The sequence below is a fragment of the Rhinolophus sinicus genome, chromosome 16 (genome assembly GCF_057876585.1).
Source record: "Rhinolophus sinicus isolate RSI-liver-muscle chromosome 16, RSI-T2T, whole genome shotgun sequence".
Classification (NCBI taxonomy): domain Eukaryota; kingdom Metazoa; phylum Chordata; class Mammalia; order Chiroptera; family Rhinolophidae; genus Rhinolophus; species Rhinolophus sinicus.
In genome coordinates, this window is record NC_142516.1 from 123,847,279 (window position 1) to 123,859,991 (window position 12,713).

Sequence of the window (12,713 nt, forward strand, 5' to 3'; positions counted from 1 at the left end):
CTCCTTTTTAATTTTTATTAAAGAATTCTCATTCTTTTGATAGGATAGTACTGATATTATAGAAGTAAAATTCAAGATGTACATTGCTTTCATTATCACATTGATTTTTTTTCACAGCAATGCCACAAAGTAGATATAATTATCCCATTTTACAGAGGAGGAATCAATCTGAAGCTTGAGGGTTTAAATACTTAGCCCAAGGTCGCTTACTGTATATAGCAGAGCCAGAATTTCAACCAGGTATGGGTGGCTGTAGAGTTCAACTCATGGAGATGTATTTTCAAGAGTTGATTCCATCTAGGAAGCTATGTCTGGCATTTGGCCTTGACAGTGAGCCGTGCAGTAACTTTGCAGTTTCCTAAAGGACTTGTGCTCGTAGGGATCTATAATGTTAGGGTCCAGGACTGGAAAAGTAGTGGTTTTTGTGTCCCTTCCTTGGAGACTCGTGAATGGAGACGTGAGCTTCTGTTCTTAACATGTAGTCAAGGAGTCTGTGATACCGTATTCTAGACTCTATTGACTGTACTGAATAATGCTTTCTTCAGTGAAAGTATTTTAAAATAATATGTCTAAGGGAAAAGGTGTCACTGAAAGCATTTGAATGGTGTCTTGAAAATGCTTGCCTATTCAGAAATAACATTCTTGGGCACCAAAAGGTAAAATACTGTACTTAACTAAAGTCAAACCAAAACATAGAGGAATCAGTTTTTCTTAATAATTCATACTTCTTTTTTATTCTGCTAGTAGACTGAGTTTCACCGTGGAAAGTATGCTCTTTTGTCATTCACACATGCCTCTACTTGGTGGCCTTTTCTTTTCTTACCTCCTCCCGCCCCCAAGAGAAAACGTGAAAGCTAACAGAAGGCTGAGGTCGGTGAAGCGGGAGTCCTCAGATGCCTTTGACACCTCCCATCCACATTGTGTTCTCTTCCCTGCCCCACCTTTGAGTGTCCTGTGGAGAGGACTGGAGGCTGCTTCCTGACTTGTCAGAAAGGCGCCTTCCTTCTCCTCGCTGCCGTCTCTAGAGGATGTCTGAGGGACAAAAGTTTTCCACACCCTGAGGTTGTAACATTTCTTGCGCAGCAGCATTTTGAGGAAGGGACCTTGAAGGTGAAAAGGCCTGTGGCCCATACACAGGGTTGTACAACAGCCATATTATGCCTTTTGTCACATTCAGGTGACAAAGTCAATAGAAGATGCCAAAATTCTGAAATCACTTTCACCTCCTGAGTCTGGAGAAACCATAAACTCATAAGGGACCATCTCCACACGATTGTCCTTTTGAAACTGTATAGCCCGGAAGAGGGATCTTGCATAGTCCTGTGCATTTGTAAAAGTCATTTCATGGGAAATTCCAGAACTTTGCAAAGGCAGCCTGGAAAAACATTGCCTCTTCCCTACTGAGATGAGGGGAAGTTCAGTGACTAGTCCAAGGCCATATGTGAGTTGAATGGAACTTCTGACTCCTTCCTGCCCACGTGTGTAACCAAATGGTGACAGCAACAAAATGAGGATCTTAATGTGTTTGTAAGAGAAAAAAATATATCGGTTATTTGACCAGAAACACTCCTAAACTACATAGGTGCACCTGAATCAGATTTTCACCATTAGATGGTATGTGTTGGGGGTGGGGGGGGGGCTGGGTGCCACAAGCAATTTTGATGAAAATAATTCTTTAGCTAACCTAGAAGACAGTAATCCTTATTTTTTCTTATATGTTTTGGCACAAAACTAAGAAAGTCAAATTGAATAGTGTTTCCTATTTGAGGTTAGATATAGGAATGGCTAAAGGTGGCTTATATTGACCACTTTCTGCCATGTGTTTATTTTTACTGGTCTTCAATAAGGCAACTTGATTTTTCACTTGATTTCTTGATTTTCTTTTCTTTTTTTTTTTTTTCTTTTTTTTGTCAGAATGGGCTAAAATATGAGTGGACAGTTTCTTCATAATCCCTCACTATTCCCTTTATTTCTAATTTAAGGTTGTTGTAGCACTGTAACATGTGCAGTATTTTATATTTCCTGTACTATAGCACTGTAGATATAAGGGCAAAAGCCAATGACTGGGGGAAGGGGGATGGGCCTTAGTAAAGTAAGCTTTGCTAACATATGTAAAAGAAAGAACTGATCTGCCTGCCATCCTTTAATGTTAGAGATGGTAGCGGTGGTGGTGGTGGTGGTGGTGGTGGTGGTGGTGGTGGTGGTGGTGGTGGTGGTGGTGGTGGTGGTGGTGGTGCGGGAGGGAGTTACTGTAGGTTTATAACCAGATATTTTGCCTTGAATAATAAATTAAAAAGGAAGTGGATTATATAATCTTAAAACATCTGCTTCACTTCACCAAAAAATGAGGCTCCAAATAATAAGGGCCCTGAAAAGTATGTTATAATACTTAGATTGTTTTCTTTTTTGAAATTGTTTTAATCTATGCAGTTATCATCTTTAAAGGATGTGACATTTTAAAAGCTATTTCAAATCATTTTTCTTAGCATTGTACAGTTTGAAATGCATAAATATTTTATATAGAATACTAAATACTATAGAATACTAAAAACTGTGTGTGTGTGTGTGTGTGTGTGTGTGTGTGTGTGTGTAAACCAAAGGTTTTGGGTTTTTTTTTAATCCCACCTCAAATTGAAATGAAATAGAAAGATGTGATGATGCAGTATCCATTTCCTTAATAGTTTATTTTCATTTCAGTTGAACTTCTTTGTGCTGGGTAATAAGTGCCAATTTTTGATTAGTTGGGAGATACTTTGTGTTCCTGGAAATAATTGAATCAGCCCAAGTCTGAAGCGCCTGATACAACCATGTAATACATGGGCTCGAATTAATACAGAGCTGTTTACGTTTGCCAGGGAAGAGCACATATTTTTTTATGTGAGCTGTTTGCCTTTTTTGTTTTGTTCTGTGTTTTGTTTTTGTATTAAACACAGTAGTTTGCAAAGGCTTGAACTAAGTGATTCCCAAAGGGGATTTCAATTGATTTCAATTGGTTTAATTTCTGCATTGCTGAAGTGTCATTTCATGTCCCAGGTATAAGCTTGCAGGGTGTGCCTCCCAAGGTTTCCTTCTTTCAAAACAAAACCATTTATTAAGTTGTCATCACATCATTGGGGAAAGTGGGCCCTTTTTCCCCCTTTTTGTTATTTCTAGGCATGTTCTTTACTAGAAAGCAACATCTCTTCCTCCAAACCTCAAGCAGGAGGAAAAAAAGAAAACTCCCCTCAAACTTCCTGTTCTTACTCGTACCGATAAACAGTCCGTGCTTTAAAAGTCAGGGTGCTCTGTGGGTTCGACTGAAGTGTGAAGAAAGGGCAAGGGCACCAACTTGGGAATGAGAGTGGGGAGCTCCGGACCCTTAAGCAAATTATCTAAACTCTAAACCAGCTTCCTTACTCGTAAAGAGAAAAGATGAAAAGCTCCAAGATGCATTTTAGTGGCCAGTTCACTGATTCTGCAGAAGCCAGGCTGCTGCTATAACTGAAATACAAACATAAAAGATCAGTAAGCAAACTTAAACCACAACTTCTATAGGTTGAAGTGTTTTCTTCCTATAAAGATTGATTTTAGTTTGAGGGCTATAGACACACACATAAGCAGAAACATTTAGTGTTTTGAGTTCTCTATAATATAAAGATAGGCTTCATTGGACAAATCAAGAAATTCATCCTTTAAAAGCAAGTTTTAGCAATAAACTTCAGTAAGTTTATAAAATTGGGACTCAATTGATCCAATTTTTTGAGGGAAGAAGAATGTCTCCATATAATTGATGATAAATCTGGGAAATTAACAGTAGAAATGGACCCTATTCTAAAGCTTGTCTTAGGGAGAGAGGAAACTAGACATAAAGGAAATCTCGGGACAGAGACGTGTAGGGGGTTTACAAAGCCTACAGCAATCCCAGGTTTTACAGATGAGAAACTGGTCCAGAGAGATTATTTTCTTAAGGCTACTTCACTGAATAATGGATTCTTTCCTGGATCAGATTTCCTGATCTGATACAGGTAATACTTTGCCCCCTTTCTGTGATGGGTTATTAGGAGTTTGGGACACTCAGATGCAAAGCTATTTTGCATCTGAGGAAATAGTGCTGGTTGCTCATTGGGTACCCAGTAGAAGGAGATGCTTATATATCTGCTCTGTGGGATATCTACTTTCCACTTCCTTTGTTCTGTGTTACAGTAAATCTAGACTACTTACCATTCTTTCACAAACACCTGTGCTTGCCCATCTCTCCACTTACCGTGTTTACCTGAAAATAAGACCGGGTCTTATATTAAGTTTTGCTCCAAAAGACGCATTAGGGCTTATGTTCAGGGGATGTCATCCTGAAAAATCATGCTAGGGCTTATTTTTCCGTTAGATCTTATTTTCGGGGAAACACGGTACCTCATTCTGTCTCCTTTACTCCGAATCTCCTCTCCTGCCATCCAGTCTTACACAGGAAATCATAACCCCTCTTTAAATAAAGGTGGAGCATAAACGTGTGCTCAAGCAGCCCCCTCACTCTCTCCCCCCCCCACCTCTGATTTCATACATGTCTTTCCCATAGTACATCACATTCTCCTCTGTTCTACAGTCCTTAGTTTACTTTCCTTCCTTCCTTCATTTCCTTCCCTTCCTTTCTTTCTGTCTTTTTAAGAAAAAGCTTTGCATGGAATAATGTATTTCAAACTGATCGCTTTGGTAGGTAACAAATAGCTTTTTGAAAATAGGATTAAAAAAATGTAAGGCTGCATCACTCATTGTAACTGTTATTTGGTGAAACTTGTTGCACTTTTACATACACTTACCCATGCTCATGTATTTGCATACATGAATGAGTGCATATAATATGTACGTACATACATAATACGTGCATACATACGTGTACCCAGTTACAGTGTAAATGTATTTCTTATTGTGGACCCCGGGCAGAAAAATTAAGACCACTTCACGAGAATGAAAATCATATTGTGGTGTATTTACTTATGTAATATTTACTTATTGAACAACTACTATGTGACCCGCACTGTTGTAAGTTCATGGGATATATCAGAGAGTAAAACAGACAAAGACACTTGCCCAACTTTTGGAGCTTGCAGAGGTGAAAGACAGAAAGTAAACATAATGAATGTTTTGGGAGAAGAAAAAATAAAGCAGGAAAAGGGGACTGGGGTGGGTGAGAAGAGGCCAATATGGCTGGATCCGTTAGCCCCAGGGAGACTGGTGTCTTAAGGGGCCAGGGCATAAGGGGCCGTTGTTAGGACTTTCGCTTTCACCTAGGAAGTAAGGATTCATTGGTGCTGCCTGTACAGAGTCACTTGGGACTTAGCAAACATGTGGGCCTTAGAATAGCCCTTAGGAAACCAATTCACCCTAAGTAGGGGATCATCAGACACTATGTACTCAACTGTGAATTACCTTTCCATTTGGCTTCCTGCTTCCAGGCAGGAACCTGGGTGATTGTCCCTGAGCATAGCTGGCAGCACACGTAGTAGTTCAATAAATAAATATTGAGTGAAGGGGAAAATGCAGGATGATTGGCTTCACTTAAATGTATGAGTGTACTAGAATACACCTAAAAATGAATTTGGGTCAGCTACTGTTGAGCCAGATGGCTTTAGAAACTGAATTAGTATCGACAGGTCTTTCAGAAGCTTCGGAACTGGTTTCTTTCAGAATATGCATAGCGGATGTTTAGAATTTTTTTAGACACATAGGGATAGTAATGCAGCTAGTTGCCAGTGAAAACCTTTACTGTGATTAGATAACATTAGGGTTTAATAAATATTAATATATAGTGCTCTCTGACTTGGCCCAACTAGAATTCATTTTACATTAGATAACTTCTGATAACCAGTCTCTGGCAGCTGTGTGTGTTTAGAGAAAAGGATTCAAGTCATAGTTCTTAGTCTGAATTAGTCTTCCAGTTCCATAGACTTTAAGGGATAAATTCCAGGTAACATTTGCCTGGAGTCCTGATTTTGGTAGCGTGTTGTTAAGGCAGGAGCCTGAAAGTGCTCATGTGAAGACAGCTAGCAGAAGATGGAAGTAATCACATCCTGCTTCCACCCAATTATGGTTGCTCAGTCTGCTAAGAGCAGCGAGTTCAACAGAAAGATGACCGGGTTGGGGAATTTCTGTCTAACTTACTGTTGAGGGGTAAAGGGAAGATAGGGTCATCCCATCATGCCAGGAAATGTGCAAATATGGCCTAATAGTTCCCAGTCATACATGAAAGAGTCTCCTGGACCTCATTCATCTAATACAACTAATCACTAACGCTGTTTCCAATAAAAATTTCCTGTTTCCTCCTTAACACATTTGTCTGTTGTTTTTGCTTAGAGAAAATGAAGGTATAAGTGTCATTGTATTTCCACTGTAGTTGTAGTTTCTGATGGCATTTTTGCCTGGTGGGGAATTTGTTTTTAAAAATAAACCTCATAGTTTTCACACCACCACTCACATACCTTGAAGGAGAAGTCATATCCTAATTGCCAGTTAGAAGGCTCTAGAAAACCAGGTATGGGGGAGTTCAAGTGACTGAAGTAACAAAGCATGTATATGGTTTTTTTTTAATATTTTTAATGTTTGTTTTATATATTTATATATATACACACACACACATATACATATATCTGTATATATATTCTGTGTTTGTTTTTTAAGGATTGAATCTATCTTGCTCATTTCTGAAAGTCTTAGTTCTCTCTCCCCCTATGGCATTTGAATGTAAAGAAAGCTCATTTTTAAGAAAACGTAGTTATTTCTCTGCTTATTTCCTCATTTGTATATCTTGGGGATGATATTAGTAATCCAGGTTTTAGGACCTGTATGAGGAGTAAATGAATTAATATGCATTAAGTGCTTAGATGGGTCTTGCACATAGTAAGCACTCAATAAAAATTAGCCATTGATAAAATTGTGGGGAGGCATCTGGGAGGACTGCTTGGAGGAGGTAGCATTTGGGCTAGGCCTTGAAGAATGAGTAAAATTTGACACTGAGAGAATGGGAGCACATTTCAGGCCACGGGAGATGAGCACCAAGTTTAAATTGATGGGTATAGAGAGGGTACAGGAAACTGAAAAATTAAGTTGGATGCCATGTAGAGAGCCTTGAAAACCACGCAGAGGTGTGTAAACTTGATTTTCTAAGCAGTAGAGCTCCAATGAAGTTTGTGAGGGAGAGACATAAAGTTTAAAACTGTAACCAGAAGTTTGATGAGCCAGGCAGGGGTGGTGGATAGATTCTCTGAGAGAGGAGAGAGTTGGACACCAGGAGTTCTAGTTAGAAGCTAAGAGTGAAAGTAATGGGCTGGATCAGGGTAGTGAAACTTGAAAGTGTGTTCTAATGTGACTTGGATGTAGACATCAGTTCATTTCATATTAAATAAAGTTGAAAGAATTGATTTTTTTTTTTTATCTTTGATTGTCACCATTTTCTTTTGTAGTAATTGGGAAGGAGTAGGAATGATATCAATAACTATTCCATTTATGTAAAAAAGTCTGTGACACCTTTTTACAATTTTTCCCATTTTCTGATTCTGATTTCTACAGAAACAGCAGGTTAAGTTCTCATTTGCTGTGCAGCCTAAGTTTATAATAGTGGAAATTTTTAAATGTAAAATAGATATAAGCTTGTCTATTTCCCATGATTTTATATCTAAAAGAAAGATTCTCATCTATTTTAGGGTAAGGGAAAGGAAGGGTAAAATTACCAGGCCTCTGCAGTTCTTGAAAGTACTGCTTTTTAGCTGTTGTAAACCTTTAATTAAATTATCTGCTGGAGAAGCAAACCTTTGCCTGGTCACGTCATTTCTTTCTATCCAAGTGGCCCTAAAAAGAACGACAATTTAGACACAATTTTTTAGATCAGTTTTTGGTCTTGGGGGCATTTCATTTTCCTAATAGTGGAAAATGAAGAAGAGTGACAAGACAGCAGTAAGCATTTATGAGTTCCTGAAATCACACAGAGCCTTAAATGAGTAATATATGTGACAACACTTTGTCGTTTGTAAATGCCAAGATTTTTTAGAAAAATAATATCTTAATATTCTTCGTGTCTCTTGGCATGAAACCTCTTAATAAGAAAAGTGGGAATATGCTCAAATAGGTGGGCGAATCCAGCCTAATTAAAGCTTTTGTGTGTGTGCTGATTTAGTGTTATGTCTGAACATAGTCAAAAAAAAAGGGTGGACATTGAGAATTTCTGATTACTCACCACTCGTTCAGTAAAATATTAAGAAAGCAAGAACATTTACTTTTTAACAATCTATTGTCCAGTGTCTGACAATCCGGTCAACAGAAATAACCTCTAAATAGTCAGAAGAAGTGAGTTATTTAAAATATTTTTAAAAAACAAACACTTGGCTTTCTTTCCTTTCCATAGCTATCTTTGAGCAGGGGCCATGGAGATAGCGAAAAAGCAGTTTCCTCATTCTTTAAAATAAAATGTTGAGCTTTATATAAGTTCCTGGCAATACAGTTTTCTAGAAAATGTTTATGTGGTGATTTTATTTAAACTTCCTTAATTTCTTTCTGAGACAAGGTATGGATATAAATACATGAACACGGCTAAGCGCAGATAATTGACATTAGAAAATTCTATATAGTCTTTTATTCAGTGCAAATATGAGGTTCTTACACATTTATGTCACTTTACTTTTCACCCCCACTTCAGTCCTAAATCTAGTGATCAATAATGCTGCTTTTGTCATACACTGAAAAGAGTCATGGAAGTAAACTTTGCCATGTCTTTATTTCCACTTTACTGCCATAATTGTTTTTAGTTCAGTTACTAACTAACTCACAGGAAGACAGCAGGTTGTTTTCCTCTTCGGCCTGCTCAATAAGGACATCCCTACCTGCATTAGTGAATTTGACTGTTCGTAATTACCTTTTTTTAAAGGCCAAGGGACTCGTGAAATAATAAACAAAAAGTGCTTTGAAACCATAAAGTTATTAGACAAAAGTGAGATATGTGTACTTCTCCTAACATGGGCTATGCGCCTCCCATCTGGCTCAGAGGAGCGACGCTTCAGGAAGACTTGAATCTGGAATAAATTAAGCAATGTTGAGACATTTATAAATGAGTGAATAAATGAGCCTTAGATGCCTAAGTACTCTAATAGCCTGCGGAAGGTGGGACGAACTGAAAGAATATTTTTTGTGCAAACAGACTCATGAACGTGCCCCCGCCGGCCTCTGTGAAGCAGCTTTAACGGAATTGTAAACATGTGCTTGAGTGAATTTGAACACAGTATGTCAGTTGCTCTCGGCCTTTCTGTTTATCAATACTATCTACAAGATGTTAATCACAGGGAAATAGAAGCTTTATTAGGCATTTCAGCCTGCAAAGATTGTGGAATTTATTGACTTAATGCCCTCCAGGTCGTCTGACAGGAGGCACCTAGAGGCACGTCGTCCAAGTGACCCAGGCTTTTAGGTGCATCCCATTGGGGTGCAGAAGGTCTGTTCCTTCTGTCAGATTAGTTCTCGACCAGGGTCTCAGACGTACTTGGTGGCCTTTTGTTGACATGAAAAATAAACCAAGTTAGGCCATCCAGGCTTAAAGTTAATTATTTAATCCCTCTTACTTTCTCATTATGCCCTCTTTTCATAATCATTTGTAACCAGAACGCAGAAGCAGCTGGAACCCCATTTTTTTTTTTCGAGGAAAGAGGGATAATGACATGCATTTCTAAAAGTCCGAAAAGAGGCACAAAATTTTAAACCGTTTAAATTAAATGGATTTTTTTTTTTTTTTTGGCTTATCCATTTTCAACAGACATCCATGTTTTGCTTGTGTAACAAAACCAGAGTTTGTTAAGGAAGAAGCATGCAGAGATGCACATGACTAATATTTTTGTCTTCTTTCTGTTCTGTTCTAGAAATTGAAGCCAAAGAAGCTTGTGATTGGCTACGGGCAACAGGTTTCCCCCAGTACGCACAGCTTTATGAAGGTGAGCCAGGAACATTTTTTTTTTAATTGGCATAATCATATTCTTGGTTCATGATTATGTTTGATCTATGATTTATTTTCAGACATTTTATTATTTATTTTAACTATTTCAGTCATTTAAAAAAAAAAATGTAGCAAGCACTTAACACCCCCACCACTCAAAACAAAAACTAGGATCTTGATAATAACACACCCAAGTGTTCTCCCATTCCATCCCCTATTCAAAGTCGCCACATCCTTAAACTTCTATTTATCACTTTCTTGCTTTCTTTTTGTGTAGTTTTTTTGTGTTTTCCTAAAATACATTCATTCATAAAATTGTTTTTCCTTTATAGAAAGGGTATTGTGTTCTCTGTAACCTTGGGGGATTTAATATTTTCACTTATTATTATATTACAATTCTTTCATACTGTCTACCCTCTATGCTGTGTGTTCCTGTAGTTTATTTGCTTTGACTGCTATATAATACTCCATTGTGTGGCTATACCAGAGTTTATTCATATACACATATACACTCTCTGACTGGTGGACATTTTGGGTTTTCTTTTTTGCTTTTATAAACTGTACTATTACGAACATTCTTCTGCATTCTTGTACTCTTGTGATACATGTGCAATAACTTATCTTGTATGTGTACCTAGGAGTAGAATTATTGGGTAATACAGAATATGTATGTTTGATTTATAATGCAAGTTTTTCAAAAGTACTTATACCAGTTTTCATTCCTACCAGTAACATACAGAGGGTGCCCAAAAAATGTATACATATTTTAAGAAAGGAAAACTGTATTAAAATTGTAATAATATACACTGATAACAAAAGAAGAATACAAGTCACGTTTGACTTCTGCAATTATAAGAGGTGCTGAAAGTGGTGACCGTCAGCGTCCAGACACTTCTGATTACGCAAACTCCTGCTTGAGCAACATTGACCAAAGTGTCCACTTGTATACATTTTTTTGGCACCCCGGTATAAAGCTCCTGTCCATCCAAATGCTCTCAGCACTTGATGTTGTCACACTTTAATTTTTTTTGTTAATCAATAGGATATAAAAGGATATCTTCCGGAGTTTGATTTACATTTCTCTAATCATTAATGATAATAACACACGTTTCTTCATATCATCTGACTGTGTGTGTTTGCTTGTCTGTAAAATGTTTGTTGCCCATTTTTCTCCTGAGTCGATGATGCTTTTGTTAATGATTCTTAAGAGCTCTTAATTCTCAATACTAAGCTTATGTTGGTCATGTGTTGTAGATATATTTTTCCAATTTGTAATTAAGCTTTTCCCTTTTCTTTAGATTGTCATGTGATGAATATTATTTCTTCAGTGGCCTTCAATTTTTTTAATTCAGAAAAATTGACCTCTTTAAAGAAAAAAATCAGGATCTAGGCTGAATTTTTACTACATTTTCCCATCAGTGCCCTGGGGGCCACTCAGGTTCTGAGACCAAGAATGAGAAGCATCTGGAGTCTGGCTCATTCTCTGAGCCCCCGGCAGCACGGTGTGGGCACAGTGGGCTCTGCATAGGGAGATGAATAGACTCTTCATTTAAATGAGAGTTATTATTCTCTGTATAAAATCATTTTTGAAAATTACAGTGTGAACTAGTGAACTCCCATTTAATGAGTAATTTTCAAGCAAAGGTTGGGTGAATAATGAAGTGATTCCTAAATTGAGAGTAGATTAAACGATTTCCATGGCTTCTTCTTCCAACTTGAGCGTTCTTTGTTTCCTTAACTCTCCTGAGATGATGACACTAGGTCTCTCTCATTTAGTCACTCGTGCATTCAATTAATCAACCAGCCAGTATTCTGCACCAACAAAGATGCCCGGCACTGTGGTAGATGCTGCATATTTTATAAAAACAAAGCAGTTCAAACCTCAAAAAAGACCTTTAAGTAATTGCCAAAAATCACAAAAAGCAAACATAGTTTTAGCTGATTGACATTTTTAAAATACAATTTTTTCATCACTTAAGGTGCTGTGAGATAGGCACCCTGTGACAAAAATCTCTGAAAGATTAGATTGAAATGATGTCACTTCAATTTTTTACCAGGAACGTTCAACTCTTCTTGCAATAAGTAGTGATTTTAAAATGTGTCTTTAGTTCTTCCCTCCTTCGAGGAGAATAACAAGCAGACTACTTCCTGTAAAAATGGCAAAGGGCTCTCAGTTGGAGCTAAGGGTCACTACCAACCTTCTTTAACACACAAGCAAAATCCCATGAGTCCACGCTGAGAGGGGATATAGTGTGTAAGCTTGGAAGTGCTAGCGATGATCAGTAGGCTGCTTCAAACAAAGAGGGATGTGGAGTTGGGTGGGAGGTCCTCCCTAAAAGCAAATAGGGCAGAGACCGTTGAGATCATTTTTATCTCCCTAACTCATTCAGCTAAATTAATTCATTACCCAATTTACAATATTGGTCTTCCTTATTGTAGCCCAAACTGAAGTATGATTTTCCCATGAAGATGGATTCAGAATTATTTTATTGTTAGACTATGCAAAATGTTTTACTCTTCATCCATTTCAGAGAATATCTCCAGTTCCTTTTTTTCTTCCTTTTTTTTTAAAAGATATTTGATTAACTTGCATGCTTATTAGGATGAAATTGCTTATCTTTCCTTTAGAGAGAATTTTTGACCTGTGAACCTTTAGCGTATCTCTGTCCTCCAGTAGGATTTTTGGGGGAGAGAGACTAACATTCTATTGGATTTTCAATTCACAGCTCTACTGGAGATGGGGAAAGATAATTGCATTTGCAGTGGC

The 12,713-nt window shown here is 37.7% G+C and overlaps 1 protein-coding gene across 5 annotated transcripts in view; it reads left to right on the plus strand.

Moving 5' to 3' along the window:
* DLC1 (DLC1 Rho GTPase activating protein) overlaps positions 1 to 12,713 on the plus strand; it is a 378,978-nt gene that overhangs the window by 340,499 nt on the left and 25,766 nt on the right. For all 5 annotated transcript variants that reach the window (XM_088793389.1, XM_074329716.2, XM_074329718.2 and 2 more), the window contains one exon: positions 9,873 to 9,944. In XM_088793389.1, coding sequence (XP_088649515.1) covers positions 9,873 to 9,944 — 72 coding nt within the window. The remainder of the gene's footprint in view (positions 1 to 9,872; positions 9,945 to 12,713) is intronic.